This window comes from Corvus moneduloides, chromosome 3, assembly GCF_009650955.1.
Source record: "Corvus moneduloides isolate bCorMon1 chromosome 3, bCorMon1.pri, whole genome shotgun sequence".
Taxonomy (NCBI): Eukaryota; Metazoa; Chordata; class Aves; order Passeriformes; family Corvidae; genus Corvus; species Corvus moneduloides.
Window position 1 is genome coordinate 109745340 of NC_045478.1, and position 22187 is coordinate 109767526.

At 47.8% G+C, this 22187-nt stretch overlaps 1 protein-coding gene across 1 annotated transcript; it reads right to left on the reverse strand.

Annotated features, from left to right (window-relative positions):
* Positions 1–13734: 13734 nt before the first annotated feature.
* LOC116441707 (serine/threonine-protein kinase pim-1-like) lies at positions 13735–15876 on the reverse strand. Its single transcript, XM_032103928.1, has 5 exons — positions 15361–15876; positions 15224–15274; positions 14641–15010; positions 14249–14425; positions 13735–13954 (listed from the first exon to the last, which is right to left on the reverse strand). The coding sequence occupies exons 1-5, from the start codon at positions 15874–15876 to the stop codon at positions 13815–13817; spliced, it is 1254 nt and encodes a 417-aa protein (XP_031959819.1). The 3' UTR covers positions 13735–13814.
* Positions 15877–22187: the final 6311 nt, after the last annotated feature.

Here is a 22187-nt window from a genome sequence, read left to right on the forward strand (position 1 = left end):
TGGGACCTCCTTTTTGTATCTCATGCAGGAAAGGAGCTCTTAATAATACCCTGCTACTGAAACCCACACTGGGGTGTAGCTCTGTAGTGGTTCCCAATGAAGCAGATTGCCTGCTTTGTCACTGCCAGCCCTGTGACCCTGTGAGGGACCAAACTTCATCCCACACACGTTCTGTCTCCAGGAAAAGCTTGCCTTGGCTTATTAGAGTGGAAAAAAATAGAAGAATAATAAAATGGACAATTATACTTGGATACGATCACGCTGTCGATGTCAGCCTTGTACCTCATTCTCCCAAGGCTTGTAAGACATCCTGAAACATATCAATAGAAAAAACTCAGATCCTATGCTACATCTGAATGAAATTGCTTCAGATCATTAAGAATTCTCCTGTCAGGACCAGGACAAAACCCTTCCCACACTCACTTGTAGCTGTCCTGGATTTCTGCAGCCCTTTGTGGAAACCTGCTGTAGGTACAGTGTCTGGAGTTTGTTTGGGCCTTTAGGAAAGATTTGTGGAACAGTATGCAGGGCTCTCCTAGGAGAAAAATGCTGGCCAGCGATCATATTTTAGTAGTCCCCTATGATGGTGTAACAAATGGTTAAAAGGTTTTTTTGGTTGAAAAGAAGTTAAAAGTTGCTTGTTAAAAGATTGGGGATATACAGTTAAGGAGTTAATCGTTATTGCGACTGTACGGGCGTAATGTTGCTATGTGCCCACTAGATGGTGACACCAATGGGGGAAAGTAATGGGTCTATAGAGAAGAGGAGAATGTTCTAGAATGTTCTTAAGATGACTTAATAATTATGATGTAAACATTTTGAGGAATTACTGGTTAGGGGGCAAACCAATCACTCGACGCCCCAGAGATTGACGGAACTGAACACCAATGAGGACCCTAGCAACAAGCCATCAGAGGGAGGATCTGAGCTGCACCAACCACAACATCAAGAGAGACTATAAAAACTGCCCCAGGACTCAGCCCCCGGGGTGGCCTTCCTGAGGAACTTGAGTCTGAGGGAATGCCCTCCGCGTCGCACTGTTTGTTTTTTTCTGGGTTGTCAAGTGGAACTTGGGCTTACTTCGAGTCTCCGCTCCTGGTTTTCTTTTTAATAAACGAGCAGACTTTTACTCCACCCATAAAGTCCAAGCCTCGTTTATAACAGCTTTCTGGGCACTCGTCCGGGATAAGCCACGCCCCCTGGGCGGTCCCGGAGAAGGACGGGTTCAGGGAAGACTCATCCGCCAGAAATTTTTTTTTTTATGCTGCTTGGACTTCGGATTTCTTCGTGACCATCGGGAGGACTGTTGGCTGTCCCGAGAGAAGATCAGGGGCCTGACAACCGGGAGGATTCCCCTCCGAGGAGCGGGGCTCGCAGATAAGGTCAGTACTGCGAGTGGGGTGAGGCATTAGGGGGTACGAGTGTGCGTGAAGTGGTGACTGGGTGAGACGGGGGCTGCGTAGAGCGGACTCCTGAAGCGAGTGAGGACCTCCGAGTACCGCGGTTCCGGTTCTCCGCGAGGATCCCCGCCGGGAAAGGAGGGAAGCGAGTGAAAAACGTGTGAGTATTGTACCTCAAGGGACCCTTAAAGGTGGGAGACGGGGGAGTACCCTCCTTCTAGCCGCCCCGTACCCATGAAGGCTCCAACTAGAGGTGGTTGGTCATTGCCAGATCGGGGGTGGAAGCACTAGGAGTCCCAGACGGGGAAGTAGCGAATCCATCAGCCAAGATCACCTGGGAGGAGGGGGTTCCTTAGGGCAGACCCCGGAGAGTCTGTGCCTAGGGAACTAGGACCCTTGTGGGCTGGAAGGAAGACTCCTAACCGGAGATTTTCAGAGTAAGGGGAACCACCGGTTAGGAGATTGCCTCCTTTCGGGCAGGGGAGGACGGGAAGGTGCCCAGCACAAGGGGAATTAGGACCCCCGAGCTAGGAATCCCAAGTGAGGTTCGTAGCGGGGGGGGAGTTTCTCACGGCGCCTCAAGCTGGGATTCGTTGAGGGAGTGAGAAAAATTCCTCGCAGCGCGGTGACAAGGAGAGGCCACCGGTTGTGAGAAGCTCCTTCACTCAATAGGAGTGAGAGGGGGTGTTAGAACCTGCCAGGATACGGATAAGTTTTATTCTTATTTTATATATATGTCTAAGTGATTTTATCTTTTAATTTGTAATCCAAGACTACTTGGGTGTATTCTGTTAGTAGTGTTTGTTTTATCTAAATACTTATTTTATAACTTCTTCTCAGTGATATAGATATGAATTTTTTTTAGGGGGCGGAGAGATTGATTTGGTCACGTGATTGCGGGAGGCTTAATAGGCAAGGTCCTGAGGTGAGGTTTATCCAATAGTCCTCAGGCCGTCTATTAAGGAGAGAGTGTATGAATGTAGAATATTTAGTTTGTGTAGGTGCTTTTATTTGTTTTGGAGTGTATTATACGTGGATAGGTTTGTGTATTTGTGTAAGAGTGAGCTTGCTAGTATGGTGTTGGGATTTTATGTATTTCTTTAAATATAAGAAGGTTTTAAATCGCAGAGTTGTTAACTTCACTGGAGCGGTCAGGGCTTGGTGAAAGGCTGTGAAAGGTGTCTTACAGCTAACGAGCGCCATTTTACGATAAAAGAAATTGTTCTGATTATTCTTTGGTGGCGTTTTCTGTTGGCAATTTATGTTTTAAGTTAGAACTCAAGACTACTTGAGTGTATTCTGTTGGTCCTTTTTTTGTTATTCAGAAGATTTTTTTTCGGTGCATATTAATTAAGTTAAAAGAGCCTTATAAATTATTTTAATTGCGTGGTTGCTGCGGTGAGCCTGACAGGTGAGGTTCTGGGGTGAGGAGGGTCCAATAGTCCCCAGACTGCCGACCGGGCAAAGAGGAGAGGTGTCTAGTGGAGTCTGGCGAACGCCATTTTACTTTTTGAGAAATTTTCGGTGTCTCGGCCATTTTAAGACCTAGGCTGCAGAGGAGGGGTGTTCAGTGGCGTCTGGCAGGCGCCATCTTAATTTTTGAGAGAACTCCCCGGAGGAGGGAGGGTGCCCCCCACTCCAGCGAGGGGTGGAGTCTGTAATTGGGTCCTAGACGGGCCGGAAGAGCCTGATAGGGTTCATCTAGTTTCCAGTTGGGTCGCCTTATTAATTGTAGTTTCTGAGGTCTCCGGTCGGATTTCCCACGGTCGGTAGATTTTCCCACGGGCAGTTGTAATTACAGTCATTGCTTTTAAGAACCTCCTCTGTTGACTGTTATTTTTTTTTGTGACCTTCATTCCTTTTACCAAAACCCTATCTGTTCTCTCATAGCTCTGCCTGGTTTCTTAGAATTTGTGGTAGCTCATCTTAGTTTTGTGAATTCATTTAGATATTAGTAGATTTGTGTGTTGTGTATTAATTTAGATTTAAACTAATTCTTTTTTTAATTAAAAAAAAAAACAACAAAAAAAACCCTCCTCTGTTGATACTTAGGTACACTCTATAAATATTATCAAAAATCATGGGCCACTGCGCGGGAAAGAACAAAAAGATAAAGAAGGACAAAACTGACTTAAAAGATATTCCTCCTGAAAGCCCGTAGGGAGAAATGCTCAAAAACTGGGATTTGGATAAAAATTTAAAGAAGTTGGACAGAATTAAAATGATTAATTATAGCGTTGAAATTTGGTCAAAGGAAGTGATTCAGGAAGGGCCTGTTTATTGTCCCTGGTACGGATCCAAAGAAAAGTGGATGTGCAGGGCCTTAAACAGACATGTTAACTTAGAAGAGACCCAAAATGAGGAAGAGATATTATATGCAGCCTGCTGGCTTGAAAATGAGATCCGGGATAAGAAAGTAAGAGTGTACAAAGTATCAAAAGAGAAGGAAACAGATGAGAAAGAAACACAGGAAGCAGGAGAGAAAAGTAGTTCAAAAAGATGGGACCGTCTTGACTGTCTTCCACCCCTTTCTCCACCCACTCTACCTGTGGCCCACCCTCCTACTCCTCTGGTGCTTCCCCCTGCTCAGCCAGTGTCTCTCCCACCCCCTCCACTACCTGCTCCACACGTCTCAATCCCCTCTGCTGCACCCTCCATCACCCCAGACCCCATCTGCTTCCCCAACCCCTGAGCCAATTTCTCCTGTACCCCAGCTAAGTATTCTTAATGTCTCAACCATACCACAGAACCTGCCTACACCTCTTCTTGTCCCTCCTACATCTCAAACTACACCCTTTAGTTTCTCCTCGATGCATAATGTCCCTGCTGAAAGGAGTACAGTGCAAAGTTGCAGCTGCGGGGAGGGGGGGAAGGAATCAGAGATGAAGAAGGGCCTAGATGAGATGGTAAAACACCATGGTTACAATACTAGGCTTCAAAACCAGAAGGGTGTGCCTCAAAGAGAGACAGTGGACCGATTATTCCCCTTGAGAGAAGTGCCCATGGGAGGTGCTAGAGGAGGAATTGGGTTTGTTAATGCACCGTTGACAGCTTCTGAGGTGAGGAATTTTAAGAAAGAGTTAAAAAGTTTTCTGGAGGATCCACTAGGTATATCTAATCAAGTTGACCAGTTCTTGGGTCCTAGCATTTACACATGGGAAGAGTTGAATTCTATCATGGGTATACTCTTTTCCTCAGAAGAAATCCAACTAATTAGGGCAGCTGGCATTCGGATCTGGGAGTGAGAATGGACTTCGGGGGGAGGAGAAAATGCTGCATGTGCAACCAGACTGGGACCCAAATGATGAGCTAGGAAGGAGAAATATGAGAGATTATAGGGCACTCATAGTAAAAGGTATACAAGAGGCTGTGCCCAGGACAAACAATGCCAGGCTGGCTTTTGATAGCCAGCGGGAAAAGGATGAGACCCCGAGTGCTTGGTTGGAAAGGTTAAAAAGGAATTTTCAGTTATATTCTAGTGTGGATCCAGATAGCCCAGAAGGGCAAGTATTAGTGAAGATCCAGTTTGTCACCAAGGCGTGGACAGATATTAGAAGGAAATTAGAGAAGATGGATGATTGGCAGAAAAAGAGTTTGAATGAATTGTTGAGGGAGGCGCAGAAGGTATACTTGAGAAGAGAGGAGGAGAAGACAAAAACTAAGGCGAAGATCATGGTAGCGATAGCTAGAGAAAGCACTGGGTTTGGAAGGGGAGATTCAAAAGGAGATGGGGAGGAGAAGGAAAAGATGTACAGGCAGAGAAAACAGAACTGGGACAAAATCATATGCTATTATTGTGGTGAAGAGGGACACACAAAGAGAAACTGCAAGAGAAGAAGTCTGGATGAAGCAATTGCAAGAGAACAGGATACATTGGAAAAGATTCTAAAGGAAAATGATTAGGGGTGTCAGGGGCTCTTTGCTCTGGGGGAAGGTTTTGAAAATCACACAGAGCCCTTGGTAAATCTAGAAGTTGGCCCCCAGAGCGAAGAATATGAGTTTCTTGTTGATACTGGAGCAGACAGATCATATATATCAAAACTTCCAGAGGGTTGTAAGTTAAGTGATAGAAAATGTAAGGTTAAGGGAGCTAAGAATGACCCATTTGATGTGGCCATGACTGAACAAGTACAAGTAAAAGGTAATTCCCGAGAAAGTTGTGTAGATTTATTATACATGCGAAAATTGGGATGCAATTTACTAGGCCGGGACCTGCAATTACAGCTGGGGATAGGGGTAGTCCCTGAGGAAGGCAGAATGGTGGCTAAAATAATGGTGCTAACAGAAGATGAGGAGGACACTATTAACCCTGAAGTGTGGGCAGAAGGAGGAGGGCATGGATTGCTAGACATCCCACCCATTGAAATAAAGATGAAGCCGAATATACCACCCATAAGGGTTAAACAATACCATATATCAGCTGAAGGAAAACAGGGATTGGCCCCTGTAATTAAGGAATTAATTTTAGGTGGTATACTTGAGCCATGCATGTCCCCCCACAACACCCCAATTTTGCCAGTTAAGAAGCCAGACAGGACCTACCGCCTGGTACAAGACTTGAGGGAAGTGAACAAACAAACCATTGCACATTATCCAGTTGTCACTAACCCATATACCTTATTAAATAAAATATCATCACGACATGCATGGTTCAGTGTAATCGATCTGAAAGATGCCTTTTGGGCGTGCCCACTTGAAAAAGAGAGCAGAGGGTGGTTTGCCTTTGAATGGCATGATGAGACTACAGGGAGGAAACAACAACTACAATGGACTCGACTACCTCAGGGATTCACAGAATCCCCAAATTTATTTGGTCAGGCTTTGGAAGAACTGATGCGAGAATTTTTACCAATTGGACAAGTACAGATATTACAGTATGTGGATGACTTGTTGGTCTCAGGGGAACAAAAAGAAGAGGTCCAGGAAACGACAATTAAATTACTAAATTTTCTAGCAGAAAAGGGTTTGAAAGTATCAAAAAGGAAGTTGCAACTTGTAGAATCAGAGGTGAAGTATTTGGATCATTTAATTGGGCATGGCTACAAGAAACTAGACTCAAGTAGAATACAAGGAATATTGTCATTGCCAGCACCAAAAACAAAAACTGATGTGAGAAAATTGTTAGGGTTGATTGGGTACTGTAAATTATGGATAGAGGAACATACCAAACTAGTAAAATTCTTGTATGATAAATTAGTAGAGCAAGAACCCTTAACCTGGGATGAGAAAGATGATAACAGGTTGGAAGAAGTGAAAGAGAAACTGGTAACTGCTCCAGTGTTGAGTTTGCCTGATTTAGACAGGTTATTTGAATTACTTGTGAATGTTGAAGAAGGAGTGACTTATGGAGTGCTTGTACAGGAGTGGCGTGGAGAAAAAAAACCTATTGCTTATGTGTCAAAGTTATTAGACCCAGTGATAAGGGGATGGCCAACCTGTCTCCACGCTGTTGCAGCCACAGTAACTCTGGTGGAGGAGGGATATAAGCTAACTTTTGGTAACAAGATTAGAGTGTACACTCCACATGATTTGAAAACCATATCAAGTAAAAAAGCTAGCCAATGGATTTCTGACAGCAGGCTTTTAAAATATGAATTGATTCTGAATAATATGGAAAATTTAGAGTTAACCACAACCAGAGCAATAAACCCTGCCCAATTTTTATATGGAGAACCAGACAGGGGACTTGAGCATATCTGCATCGAAACCATTGACTTGCAAACGAAAGTCAGGGAGGACTTATTGGAACACCCCTTACCAGAAGGAGAGATCCTTTCTGTGGACGGTTCTTCCAGAGTAATAGAAGGAAAACGAGTTTTGGGGTATGCAGTGATAAATGGAAAAGACATGAATATTATAGAAAAAGGAAATGTTTCAAGACAATGGTCGGCACAGTGCTGTGAACTCTATGCTTTATTATGAGGACTACTGTGGCTTAGTTATCAAAAAGGAACTATTTCTACTGACTCAAAATATGCATATGGAGTGGTACACGCTTTTGGTAAAACCTGGACAGAGAGAGGATTTGTAAATTCAAAAGGAAAAACGTCAGTGCATGAGAATTTAATAAAAGAGGTACTTGAAGCTTTAAGAGGCCCAGTGGAGATAGCCGTAGTGCGTGTAAGAGGACATCAAAGAGGAGACTCCCTGGAGATAAAAGGAAATAATTTGGCCGACCAGATAGCAAAGAAAGCAGCCTTAGGAGATGAAGGAACCATCCTACATATAGCAAGTTTAGAAGACAAGGGCAAAGATGGAGACATCCCACACATTAGAGAGAAAGAGCATGGGGCAATCAAAAATGAGAAGGGTGAGTGGAGGATGCCAGATGGGAGACAAGTATTGAACAAGGCCCTAGCTAGAAAAGTGTTAGAAGAGTTACACTCCTCAACACACTGGGGAACGCAAGCATTGTGTGACCACTTTCTGAGGACATATGTGTGTGTTGGAATTTTTACAATTGCAAAAGTGATAACACGGGACTGTATAACTTGTCAGTGAGTGAATAGAAAAGTGATGCGGAAAGTACCTCTTGGGGGAAAGGAATTAGCAAGAAGACCCTTCCTTTCAGAGTATTCAAGTTGATTTCACTGAGTTGCCCCAGGTGCAAAGATTTAAATATCTGCTAGTCATAGTCAACCACCTAACCCATTGGGTAGAGGCTCATCCTACAACAAGAACAACAGCTGAAGTAGTTGGGAAGATCCTGTTAGAGCAGATCATACCTCGGTATGGTATAATACACACTATAGACTCAGACAGAGGTCCTAATTTTACAGCCCAAGTGTTACAACTACTAGTTGAGGCCCTAAACATCACATGGAAATTACATACTCCATGAAGACCACAAAGCTCTGGAAGGGTGGAAAGAGTAAATCAAACATTGAAAGTAGCCCTTACAATGTTAGTAGAAAAGACTAAAATGAACTGGGTAAAATGTCTTCCCCTGGCCCTAATGAGGATCTGAACAAAACCTAGAGCAGACATAGGCTTTTCGCCCTATGAAATTATGTTTGGACTACCTTTTCTCACTACTCCGGGCTATCTTGGAACTTACAAAGAGGGAGAACAGAGTGTGAGGAAATACATACAAACTGTTGCAAAGACTCTCAAGGAACTGAGAGAAAAGGGGTATCTTCCCCAAACTATGCCCATTGATTTCAATATTCATAAATTCCAGCCTGGCGATTGGGTATTAATTAAAACTTGGAAAGATCAGCAATTGACCCCGAAATGGGAAGGCCCTTTTCAAATTTTGCTGACCACAGCAACAGCAATAAGAACTCAAGAAAAAGGATGGACTCATGTCTCCAGGGTGAAAGGACCTGTACAAGCCCCAACTGAGTGGACAGTAGTTAACTCGACCGACACCAAGCTGACACTAAAGAAGAAGCCATGAAAGGACAGATAAAGATGGAGTTTTTAAGATGATTTATACTTTATTAACTGTTTTAGTGATATAAGTTTTAAGGATTAGAAATTGTTTATTGCATGATTAATACTTGTTAATGTTTAAAGTTTAAAATAGTTATTTATTGAAGAATTTAAAAGAACTTTTTTTTAAATTTGTTTGATGTGTCTCATTACAGATCCAAAGAACTCTGAAGGAATGGAGCATCCTCCCACACACCTAGCAATCAGACCCTAAAAGGAAAGAAAATAACTTGACACAAAAGGGAGATTGTCACCGCAACAAGAGGGTAACAGTAAAATGTTACTACCCCTTGTATGCGGGAGACTCTCTGACGGACATCCTAAGAACCCATTCGAATCCGAGCCCTAATTGTGCCAACTTTTTAAAGCTGAAAACTTGCATAGAGGATGGCCGAACCTATTGGCTTTTTGAGAATGTAGGGACTTTTAAACAGAAATTGCTGGGAGAATGCCCTATGAAAGAGAAATGGATCTGCTCTGAGAAAGACCCGGTAAAGCAAAAAAGAAAAAGCAGGAAAATGGGAGCCAGACTTGATTAGAGAAAAGGAGGTAAAAGGGGTAATTAAGAAGGGACCTGAGATCAGAATGATGGGAGGAAAGAACTTGTTCCTAGATCTAGTTGAGAAAATAAGTCATGAATGGAATATAACTGATTGCTGGATTTGTGGAGATAACCCGGATGGCAGAGGTTTGGCCTTGGGAGGGGATTGCTCCCGACCCCACAGGAGACCCTAAAGATAATGGAGAAGGAATCATCAGGACCAGATGAGAGGAAGGAAGAAGAAACTTGGAGCTTGAGGTCAGGAGTCATCAGAGAAGAATGTCTGTGGAGGAGAGGTCCTAAATACATAGCATATGTGGGTGAGCTTCCCTGTATGAATGTATTACCAGGGAACCCAACCCCTTCCAAGATGAACCGAAAATCTCAAAATTTTGGAGTAAGATTGGCATAAACAATGTAAAATTTCATAATTATTGGCGAGCACCAAAAGGACTCTTCTGGTTATGTGGGAAAATGGCCGATGTTATGCTCCAAAAAGACTGGGCTGGAAGCTGTAGCCTAGGCATAATTGGACCCTCCTTTTTCCTACTTCCAAGAATTGAGGGACAAAGTCTTGGGGTTCCTCTGTATGATGAGTTGGCACGGAGAAAAAGGGACATCCAGATAGGGGGAACCTAGAAGTGGGGGGAGGACGAGTGGCCACCTGAGCGGATCATAGCTACCTATGGTCCTGCAACTTGGGCCCAGGACGGATCATGGGGGCACAGGACTCCAATATAACTACTAACATCAGAAAATTGGCCCATGTTCCTGTACAAAGGTGGACCCCGCTGTTTAAGTCTAACTGGTGGGACAACCTACTAACCGGAGAGTGGTGGAAGAAGGCATTGATAATTGTTGGACTCCCGTTTGCTGGTTTCATATTCTTGCCGTGTTTAATCCCCTGTTTTGTTAGACTTATAACTTCTGTTGTGCAGAGTATGCCCCTCATTCAGGAATTACAGACACAAAACCAGGAGAAAATTGCAAGAATTAGAGTGCTGCAAGCAGATGAATTGGAAGAGGATCAAGAAGGAAAGAAAGCCCCTGAAGAGGCGAAAGAGATTTATAAGAAATAGCAAAGGCTACAAAAGATTTATAAGAATTATGAGGACACTGCCTAATGAAAAACTGTTAAACTGTGAGATGGTTGATGCGGGCAAAGGCCCGATCAAAGTTTTAGAGGTGGGAGTTGTAATAAATGGTTAAAAGGTTTTTTTTGTCGAGAAGAAGTTCAAAAGTTGCTTGTTAAAAGATTGGGGATATACAGTTAAGGAGTTAATCGTTATTGCGACTGTACGGGTGTAATGTCGCTATGTGCCCACTAGATGGTGACACCAATGGGGGAAAGTAATGGGTCTATAGAGAAGAGGAGAATGTTCTAGAATGTTCTTAAGATGACTTAATAATTATGATGTAAACATTTTGAGGAATTATTGGTTAGGGGGCAAACCAATCACTCGACGCCCCAGAGACTGACGGAACTGAACACCAATGAGGACCCTAGCAACAAGCCATCAGAGGGAGGATCTGAGCTGCACTAACCACAACATCAAGAGAGACTATAAAAACTGCCCCGGGACTCAGCCCCCGGGGTGGCCTTCCTGAGGAACTTGAGTCTGAGGGAATGCCCTCCGCGTCGCACTGTTTTTTTTCTGGGTTGTCAAGTGGGACTTGGGCTTACTTCGAGTCTCCGCTCCTGGTTTTCTTTTTAATAAACGAGCAGACTTTTACTCCACCCAAAGAGTCCAAGCCTTGTTTATAACAAGAGGGTTTGTGGTGCTTCCTCGCTCACAGGGAGCCGCAGGAAGTAAAAATAGTAATAAACTAGTAAAAATAGTCATCACCCCTTATTAATTGGAAGGAAAAGATGAGGAATTGGCAGCTAGCCCCTCAGAAACATGAGGAGCAAAAGCCAGTCTTCTACCTGAGAGCTGCCTGGGCAGGGGCAATTCTTCTGATTGCATCAGCGTGGCCGTGGCTAGAAAGGGCAGCGAGGAGAGGAATTCAGCTTCTCCTGGCAGCCCCTGAAATCCCAGCTCTCACTTGCGTGCACCGGGGATTCTGCTCCAGACTCTGAACTTGCACAGCTGCTCCTTGGGCGCTGTTTGCCCTCAGGCACAGCGGTGGGTGCTGCAGCAGCTGTCCCGCACACAGGGCTCTGGAGCCTCCCCGAGGCCGCCAAGGACTGGAGGAGGACACGTGCCCGGGAGCTGATGCAGCACCGTGGGGTTGTGGGGGATGCTTTGGTCTCTTTGGGGGGGGGTGGGGGGTGGGGAGCAGGGCAAATGGAATCAAGATGAGACAGGGATCAACCAGCGCCATGCCAGGCAGCGTTTTTCCTACTGGGGCTCCTCTGAGTTTAGCGAGCTAATGAGGCCTGCGGAGCAAACGAGACCCGGGAGCGAGGAGGGAAGGGCTGGCTGGGAAGGAGTCAGATAAAGCCCTTGCAGGCATTTCTCTTTCCGAGGGGCTCCTGGAGAGATAAAAGGAGACAAGAAGGATGTCCCATCTCGTGACATTCCCTTTTTTCCTTCAGTAGCTGTACCGCAGTCACTGCGTACGAGAGTTTACGTGATCCCTTTGATGCCAGGGAGCACAAAGAACTTGGAACCTTGCCGGAGTCCAGCCCTGCCTGCCTATCTTGGAGCAGAGGGGAAAGATGAAGCAGTATTTGGGCGGGGGTTGAGCCAAAATGGCATTTTGCCGCTTCTGATTTCCTCCCAGCTTTTGCAGCGGGGCGACCACTGCGTCCCTGCAAACCGCTCCCCTTTCCAAGGCACACGCGGGCCTGGCTGGCAGCTCCGGCTTCTCGAAGGGGCTGCTGCCGTTGGCAACAGGAGCTGTTGTTGAAATTTTCACGTCGCTTAACGCTCCGTGCCAAAGGCCACCAAGTGGCTGAGGAAGGACACAAAAAGATTACCCTGGAGAAAGGGGCCAAAAGCTTGGAAAAGGATGAAAGAAACGCTCCGATGACAACGACAAGAACAAGATTTATTTTTGACAGCAAATTAACACCCGCTGACCTCCAGCCCTCCCAGATTCGCAGGCCGAGCGGTGCTGCTTCCGTGCCTGAGGTGCTGGCACCCTGGGGAGAGAAACCAGAAAGCCGCGGTCAGTCGGACAGGGCTCCTGTCCCCCCTGTCCCAGCAGGGCCTGTGCCCGGGCCAGGCTGCTGGCTGTGCCAATTCTCCGTTTCTAGAGGAGAGCAGCATGGCAGGCCATGTTCCACCTCCTCCACTGAAACACGGCAGAGCAGTCTCCTCAGCAGCTGCAAGAGCGAGATGCTCATGTGCCTGCTGCCGTCTGCCGGAAGCCCTTCTGCCACCCGTTGCTGTGACGCCGGGTACCCACCTCTGGAGACCTGCTGCCAGGAGAGGAGCCGATCCCGCACGAGGTCCTCGTCCGTCTTCAAGGCGATGGCCCCGCAGACCGCGGCCCCCCGGGGTAGCGCCGGCACCGGACGCACTCCACAGAGGGTGCCAGCGCTTCCCCATGCGGTCCGGGCACCCGGTGCAATCTTCCTGGAAAAAGCAAAGAACGATTGCATGAAAGTCAATTCAAAACAAGACCTGGAAGCAAGAAAAAGTGTCAAAGGTTATCACCGTATCGCGGGCCTGGGGAGCGTCTGAGCACTCCATGCAAGCATTAAGGCTCTCCACGGCTGGGGAAAAACCCCACCTTTCCCACGCGTAAGCCCTCCCCTTCCTCAAGGGCCTGCAAAGCAGACCAGCTGGGGCACGCCTTCGGAACCCGCCCCCCTCTGCTGCCCCCCATCCCTACAGACGGATGCTTTTGCCAGGCTGGCTCCCCCCGCCCCAGCCCGGGCCAGGCTGGGTGGCAGAAGCTGTCAGCAAGGCCGGGCGCTGGCTCCCCCTGCACAGCATCCGTCCCCTGTCCCGCCAAAAAGCAACTTGGCGGCCGGCGGAAAAATTAATATTCCCCAGCGCCGCCAAGCAGGGAAGCTCCGGCGCCTGGCCCGGCCGAGCCCTGCCACGCCCGGAACCACGAGCATCCCCCCACCCCTCCGCCGGCTGTGGACTCACCTTGATTTCGTCGGGGTGCAGAGCGTGTCCTCCAGGAAGGGGCCGCAACCAAAGCCAACCGGCTTTGCCCCGCCAGCGGCCAGCTCGAGGATGGTGTTGTCCGGCTCCAGGTCATGCTCCGGAAGAACACCCCGGCGGTGCCTCGGCTTGCGGGGACATCACGATGCCATTGAGCTGCAGGGGGATGTTTCCCCTTTTCCAGTGTGTGGCAACTTCACCGCACTGCCACGACTTCTCCAATAGGATGGGGAGCACTGAGCCGCTTCCTCTGAAGTTGCCGAGGACCAGCGGAAGCATCTCCTTGGCTGCGCTCTCTCCTCCATGCCACAGCCGCAGGGAAACGCTCGGAACGACTGAGACGTGTGCAGCTGGTGCTTGCTGGGCTCCTGGATCCTACTGTGCAGAAGGATGGACCTCTGCTGTCTCCTGGTCCAGGTGACGGTCCTGCAGCCAAGAATGCTCAAACAGGTCTTCCAAGGACGGCCTGTGCACGGGGTCCATGGATAAACACCACCGGATGAGGTGCTGGCACTCTGGGGAGAGAAACCGGAAACCGCTGCTCAGCGGGACAAGGCTCCTGCCCCTGCTCTCCCAGATTCCACGGTGCCCAGGCCACACTAGGAGCGCTCGGAAGCTGCACCCCAACCTTCCCGTCGATCCTCTCTTTCGGACAAGAGCAGCCCAGAGGCACACGTGCCACCTCCTCCAGCTAACCCCAGGAGATCAACCTCCTCCCTAGCTGCAAGAGCAGGACACCTGCGTGCCACCTGCCCTCTGCCAACCCCGTCCTTCCCTCCTCCCGCTGTGCCCTGAAGGCGCATCCCCACCTTGAGACACCCAGGGCGGGAAGAAGAGCTGGCCCCAGATGATGTCCTCATCCGTGTTGAAAGGAAGGTGCCCACAGACCAGCTCATAGAGCAGGATGCCCAGGGACCAGATGGTGGCTGGCTGGCCATGGTAGCAGCCAAAGAGGATCCACTCCGGTGGGCTGTACTCCGGCGTGCCTACGGGATACGGGCGCAGCTCATCAGGCCCTGATGAGTGCTGCTCCCTCCCAGCCAGCTCCCGTTCCACAACAGGCAGCCCCTGCCCCGCCGGAAAGCAACTTGGCTGCAGCCGGCTGCAGAAGGATTTCCCCTCGCTCCCTCCCTCTTCCCCCTCTGCCAGCAAAGGGGGGAATAATCTCTGCTGCCCGGCTGGGCCCCGCCTTTGGGCTCACCTGACATTCGGGTGTAGAAGGTGTCCTGGAGGACCGTGCCGCACACGAAGTCGATGAGCTTTGCCTCGCCGGTGGCCAGGTCGACAAGGACGTTCTCGGCCTTGATGTGGCGGTGCAGGACGCCGCGGCTGGTGCAGTGCCGCACGGCCTCCAGCACCTGGCGGAACAGCCCCCGCGCCACGGGCTCCGTCAGGAACGCCCGCTCCTCCAGGAAGTACCAGAGGTCCTGACAGCGCTCCGGACGCTCCATGACCAGCGCGAAGCCGTCGGGCAGCTCGAACCAGTCCAGGAGCCGCACCACGCCGCGGAAGCCAGGGCGCGACACCATCCAGAGCAGCGCCAGCTCCAGGGGCACAAGGGCGCCGCTGTGCTGCGGGGGGGACCGCGATGCCGTCAGCGGGGCCGATGCTGCGCCGAGCCTTCGGCACCCCGGCCCGGCCCCACCGCCGCTCGCCATTGCCCGGCCCGGGACGCTCCGCGGCCCCCGCTCACTCCACGCTCGCTCCCCTCGCAGCGTCCCGGCTCCCACCCTCCCGGGCCTCGCCCTAGCCCCGCCCGCCACGCCCCGCCGGCTTTCACTCACCAGCCGCGCCCACTCCGGGATGCGATCGCGGGACACTCGCTTGATGGCCACCTGCAAGTCAAGGCGAGCGGCGGGCTGAGCTCGTCGCTCGTCGCCCGTCGCCCGTCGCCCCCCTCGGACCCGGCCCCACCTCTTACCGGGGCGCCGTCGGCGAGCCGGGTCCCGGAGTAAACGCTGCCGCAGCCACCGCTCCCCAGCAGCGGGCCCTGCCGGTAGAGCTGCTCCAGGGGAGGCTTCTCCGCCCGTGCGGGCGGCACCGCGCTCTCGGCATTCTGCCCGGGGCCCCCGGGCGCTGCTGCTTCCCGAGCCGCCCCGGGCTCCGGCGGCTCGGGGCCGGCGGCCGAGCTGACGAGCGGCGGAGTTCGGACCGGGGAAGCTGCCGGCGATGCTGCGGACGACGCTGCCGGGGACGGGGCGGGAGCCGGGCGGCAGCGGGACGGCTCCGGGCGGAACCGCCGGAGGGGCCTCGTTCGGGGCCGGGGCCGGGCCAGGGCCCGCGCCAGGCGGAGCCAAAAGAGCGTACTGCTCCGCCAGCACCAGAGCGAGCGGCACTTCCAGCGGCGCCGCTGCCAGTACGGACAGAGCCCGGCGGAGGCGGCACCGCGGCGGGCAGGGGGCGGCCCCGCAGAGGGGCGGCCCGCGGGACGCGGCATGAGCCGCGCTGGGAGAGGCGGAGACAGGGACGGGACGGGACGGGACGGGACGGGAGTGAGTGGAGTGTGAGAGGGAGAAGGGGACGGAGAGCGAGCGGAAATCCGAGCGGAAATCGATCGGGAGAGGCGCTGCCGCTGAGCCGCCGGAGCGCGCGGCCGTTCCGTTCGTCCGTTCCCTGCGCGAGCCCACCGGAGGAGCCGGCGCGCGCCCCGCGGAAGGGAAGAAGCAAACAAACAAATAAATACCCATGAAAGAAATAACTTAATGAATCCATACAGAAATAAAAGTGTGGGCTTGTAGCTTTCTTCTTCCTTGGGTGAGATGAAGCATTTCACCGGGAAGAGTTCCCTGTCCTGATGGTTGTGCGAGAGTGGACAGGAGTGGAGCCTTTAATTTTCAGGTAGAAAAGATAAATCGTGTCAGTAATGTCATCTCTTTTCATCCTCTGTTGCGACAGTTGCAGGCTCTCAAAAGATATCATTTCCATGCATCCTGGCCTTGAACACTTTCAGGGATGGGGCATCCACACCTTCTCTGGGCAACCTGTTCTAGCACCTCACCACCCTCACAGTGAAGAGATTTTTTCTGAATATATATTTTTAACCTGCTGTTTTATTGACTTTTTAACGGCAGTACTACTGCATATGCAGTATCCTTTCTTCAGCTGAGGACGAGAATGGAATTGAAGGGTACATTGTCCTCTTACCATCCTTTATGCAGAGAGCAGGCAGAAAAACAAGTGGTTGTGCCGATAAAATGTGCTTTTCGTACACCGATGTGCGCTGTTTCTTCTGCACACGCAAAAACTAAGAGTGTGCAGTGACAAGCAACTTGTAAATGTCTTGCTCCACCAAGCGTCTGCAATTGGATCTGCAACACTGGGAAAGCCATGAAAATGTTTTGCTACTGTAATCCCTCTGCCTATGACTGCAAATGGATCGTGTCTTTCCCCCCATCCCTGTTCAGATGGCAGGGGAACAAACTGCCTCCAGGTACAATAGGAAAATTACTTGAAACATTTGGCTACAGCACCAGATGGTGTTGGTATATGGCTGGTATGGATGGTATAGTGACATAATGGGAATATGACAACTAACACACACCCCTCAAAAATGCAACTGGAGCACCAATCCAGCTTGGCATTTTCAGGTTTTTCTTCTAAATCTTTCCTCACTCCCATGATGGGGCACAAAATGGTTTTTCATGATATTCCATAACATTGTGATTGCTTAGTTTTTATATACAAAAAGGTAGAACAGATGTGGAAAAAAAATCTCAAAAAAAAATCCACTGATTAAAATTTTCTAAAATATTAAAAATGTAAAAGCATGATCATAGTATTTTCTTCTAATATTGAGGATCTTCCCTGGTAGAAAGCAGTTATGTACAAACAGTGCAATATGTTCTCCGTCCACACACTGGGGAGGTTTTACACCCACACCCCAAAACAGCTCTCACTCCACAAGAGACAGGAACTGTGCCTCTGATAAGGTTTTCTTGAGCTATGGTAAATGTAATTTAAGCAAACATTTTTATTACCTGTGGTAAGTAACTTTCTGTAAGCAAAATTATCACTACTGTTGCTTTAGTCATGTATCATGTTTTCACTAGAGCCTTGCTCACATTAAGTCAAATTAACACAACATTTATTTCCTGTGCATTACCCCATAGGCTGTATCCCATGATTACATTAAATTGTTGTTTTGTATTGACTTCTAGTAGAAGCTTTTTGGGCAAATGCAATAGAATATAGGCAAGTCAAATGTTAATAAATATATTTTACAGTTAACATTAGTTTTATTTTTGGAGCGCCAGCATGGAGGAACAAAAAGAGGTAATGCATCCGCCTCGCCCACCTCACTGGACAGATGAGCAAAGCAGCTGCCATAAGGCAGAGCTGATTCAAAGAACAAACACACTCTCAGGCTGAGGGTGGATCTGTCAGCTTTTGCACAAAGACACAAAAGGGGAAATGAAGAGAACTCCTTTTCTTGAAATTCCCAGGAAGGCTAAGAGAAGCACCACAAATGAGCTTCTAACACTCAACCCACAAACAGATACAAAATGAACTTCTGCAAACTTGCACCTGTACTTACGAGGATAAATCAATGTAATTTTTTATCAGACACCACCATGAATTGGAAAAAACCCCAAACCACTATTTAATTTCAGCAAAATCTTTATTTTAGTTCATAGGCTTGTTTGTATCAAAAGCAGTTACTTCAAAATCAAATTCACATAAAATTCAGCATGTAAATAAGCTGAAGTTATCATGGGTTAAGATCTGTTGCTGAAAGACAAGGGCTCTGAATGACATTTCCACAACCATGTGGGGCAACAGATAAAATTGGAACAGCATAGTGGGGTATGTAATCCCATTTTGTGTCTTAGTTTTCATGGGGTTTAATTAACCTGAGAGTATCTTGAGGGTGGCTTTACGTTCATCCTAGACTGCAATGGTAAACTGGTGAATATCACAAAGAGTACATATAATAAGAGGGGGTTTTCTGTCTAATGGGAACACAGACAAGGCAAATCCAGATAAAATGTTGCTTATAACTTAAATGTACCAAATGAGCTCATAAAGCTCAGTGTTGAATTATTGATGTTTTGTAGCAGGAGTATTTTAAATGAAGATATGTTTTTCCTAAAAGGTAGAATCTGTTGTCTTTCATGAGCTACTCTGGGTTGAAGGAAATAATTTTATGGCCTCATTCTGGACCTCAAAGCCTGTCTCTAGATTAGTCCTATAGGAAATTCATGACAGACAAAAGCAAGGTGTTTTTCCTATGTGCATGGGTGATGAAGTATGCATACTTATTTTTTGCTACATTGCAATATTTATTTTTTAAAGGAATGGTAAGAAACGTTATTTCCTATTAGTAACAATATACGTAGCTTGATTTCTTATTTAAAAGGTGTGGTTGGCCTTGGCTTCTAGGATAATGAAAGTTACTTTGATGTCAAGCTTTTCTAATATGCAACAAATCATTGCTGTCTCTATCACTGGCCAGAAGCTGTTATTTTTGTATGTTTTGAGAAGAGCTGTAGGTGATTTTCCCTTCCACTTGTAGATCAAATTGTTGTGTTGCAAATGCTGATCAAAGAAACATCTCTAGTTCTGGAAAGGCTGGCATAGAATCACAGTGGGGTTTAGGTGAGAAGGGACTGCTGAAGGTCTTTCATCCTGTCATCTGCTGGGAGTGAGGCTAACTCCAAAGCTGTGTCAGGTTGCTCAGGGCCTTTTCCAGTCAGTTTTGAACACCCTGAGGGATGGAGGACCCTTAATCTTGCCCTTTCACGTGCTGGTTACACTCTGGCTAGCGCAGCCTGGCATGTGATTGGCCTTCATCATCACAAGGGTGCACTGCAGCACCATTATCAAGAGAATTGACGGCTTCCAGGATGCAGAAACTCCGGGAAAATACATCAGAGACCCTGGCTCTAGCAGATGCCAAGTGATTTGGCCTGTAACCAGATTCTTGGGAGGAGAAAAAGGGGATGAAGAGGAATTAACATGGGGTTCCTTGACATTTGTCTGTGTGTATCTGAACATCTGTGCTAAGTGAAGTGCTCCTAAGATAAGCTCCTCTTTTGCATTTTGCTTGTAAAAATGTTCAGAAGCAGCAATTAATTTGCAACTGTGTGGTCCACTGTTAGGAGAGTCGTACACTCGTAGCACTAGGAACAGGGACTCTGCAAGCTAAACCACACTCTCATGCATTTTTCATTTCCCAAGCTGCATTGGGTTGGTGGCCCTATAGTGCTGTTTGTGAGGATAAGTACAGGAGCATGAACCTGGCTGCATAACCCATGGAAGAGCTGGCAGGCAGTTTTGCAAGGTGAACAAGGGCATAGCTGCTGCTCATTTTTCAGACTGTCACAGACAAAGACCTGCCCTTATTCTGCAGCATTGCCATTGCCTTCGGAAAGCTTTGGCTCTGCGGCTTTGGATATTCAGTTGGGAAGAAGCTGAAGATCACTAAAGACATACAGCTCCTACTGGATATTGCCCAGGAAATGGAGAGATAAGTGTGACCTTTCACATGCTTGGGGTTTGATGTAAAAGTCACGATGGTTTGTGACATTCATCAGGTTCAGGTTTGCTTTATTCCAAACATTCTCCACCTCTGTAGTCTGATCCTGTGCAGGCTGGGAAAGTGTGAATCCTTTACTTGTCCCTTGGAGGTTGTTGTGTCTTGTCTTGCAAGCTGTGGAAGTGGCAATGCAAGCTGACAAGGAATGAGTTTGCTGCAAGGGCCACACTCACAAATATTCTTTACAAGGCATGGTAATGACAGAAAGGAGAAAGAGGAAAGGATAACCTAGACAAGCTTAAAGTATAGCCAGGCAAATAAAACAATAATCTTTCTTGGCTGAGGTCTACTTGTCTAAAATCATAGACCTTCCTTGCAGATTCACCACCAGGCTTTCACCAGCCCCCTTTGGTGGGAAGGATCTCAGACCAGAAAATAGTGGTGTGCATTTTCCTTTCTGTTACTGCATATTGGAATATCCAGCTCACCACCTGGTCTGCTTTTAGGTGTTTCCTTTCAGCCCTCACTCTCTCATTTTGCCTCAGAGTTGAGCCAAGCTAATAGTGGGCTGCTTCAAATGGGCACTTCAAGCCATCTGCTCCTTTATTTCATTCCTTGGCTGAAAAGAAGCCCTTTCTGTAGGATTGGTCTTCATAAAGTATTGATCCCACTCACCCAATGCAGGAATGTGGTGAGAGTATGGATTCTGACTTCCCCCAGTATGTGAGGCAGCCCCACAGAATGGCAGGAGAATGTTATGTAAGCTTGCACTGATCATCCTTCCCTTGGGCCATCCTTTCCTGGTCTTATTTGCTCTGTTGGGCCATCCTAAGCAAAATATTTCCTTGGGAAGGTGGCAGTGAGGAAGGGAATTCATCACCATGAGAGCACCACCAGTAAGACTGTTCAATCCACTTGCCATTAACTGAGCCAGGGTAGTCTTCTTTCCTTTCACCTCTTTCAAAGCCAAGTATAATGCTTCCACACATACTAAGAAAAGTGGATTGCAAACAATGGTCAATTTTCCCGTTTCTGGAGTCTGAAAGCCATTAAGGATCAGTGGAACAGGGAAAGGACAGACCTTTTAAAGTTTCCAAAGAGAAAAGCTAGCTTCAGAATTGCCTTTTCAACCTGAGAAGTTTTTTCTGCTCTGGGAAGTTTTTCCTTTGCAGACTGGTGGGAGGCTCATGCAACCCAAAAATGGTGTTTGAAGGTGATACTGCCTGTGATCCTTGGAAGAATACCAAGGGTGAAAAACCTGGATCCATATTCCTTGCTAAACCAATGAAAATAACTCCTTAGGTTAGAAATGTTTGGGAGTTAGGTTAGGGCCCAGTTATCCCATTTAGGAAGTTACGAAGTTAGGGAATTTAAATGCATTTGGAGATGCAAATTACTGAGTAGAGCCATGATGCTTGACATGCTTAGGTGTTTTATTAGTTGCAGCTGGCATCTGAAGTGTCAGTGCAGTTGAGTTCTGCACAGACAGAACAGGATGAACACCTAATCTTCGTAATGTAAATCCTGATACACTTGAAAAGCAGTATGGCAGTGATCCAGTGGAACCCTGCTGACTGGAACAGATCCTGTGCCATTTGTTAGCTCACCCCATTTTCTTTGGATGTCCTGAGGTAATGCCTTTTGGTCTTTCATTCTTAGGAGAGGTGGAAGATGCCTAAAAGTCTTTCAAATCTCTTTATTGTAAAATAGAGTTATGAGATAGGAGTCCCCAAATCCTGGTTTAGTCAAAGCCTTTTGGTATCGAGAGGAGTTTATTTGGTAAAGAAAGACTTCACCAAAAGGTTTGTCAAGCATTGGAGCAGGCTGCCCAGGGAAGTGGTTGGGTCACCAACCCTGGAGTGCTTAAAAGTTGTGCAGATGTGGCACTTAAGAACATGTTTTAGTGGTGGACTTGGCCATGTTAGGTTAATGGTTGGGCTGGATGGTCTTAATGGTTTCTCCAACCTAAATGATTCTGTGATTGAAACTGCAAAACCAAATGTGGTAATATTAAATGTAAATGGATTTTCACCTTCAGCAATATTTTTAGAAGCATATCTTGCCTGAAGAAGTTTCCTGCTCTTTTTGAGACCTGGATGTGTGTTTTCCCATGTGTCTTGCAGCATTACTTTAAGGCTTATTTCTGGTGAGTTTGAGATGTTGTTATTGAGATCTCCTGGAGTGGAAAGTAAACTATTTTCTGGGTTATTTCTTTGCAGCATTTGCATGTGTCTACTGGGTATGCTTTAGCTTTTTCATGTGAAGAGAAGAGA

Coding starts and splice junctions, on each gene's coding strand:
- LOC116441707 (XM_032103928.1), bottom strand. CDS start 15,876: ATGCCGCGTCCCGCGGGCCGCCCCTCTGCGGGGCCGCCCCCTGCCCGC. Junction 15,011..15,223: donor TCCCGGAGTGGGCGCGGCTG/GTGAGTGAAAGC, acceptor TCCCCCCCGCAG/CACAGCGGCGCCCTTGTGCC. Junction 13,955..14,248: donor CCCGCCCTGGGTGTCTCAAG/GTGGGGATGCGC, acceptor TTCTCTCCCCAG/AGTGCCAGCACCTCATCCGG.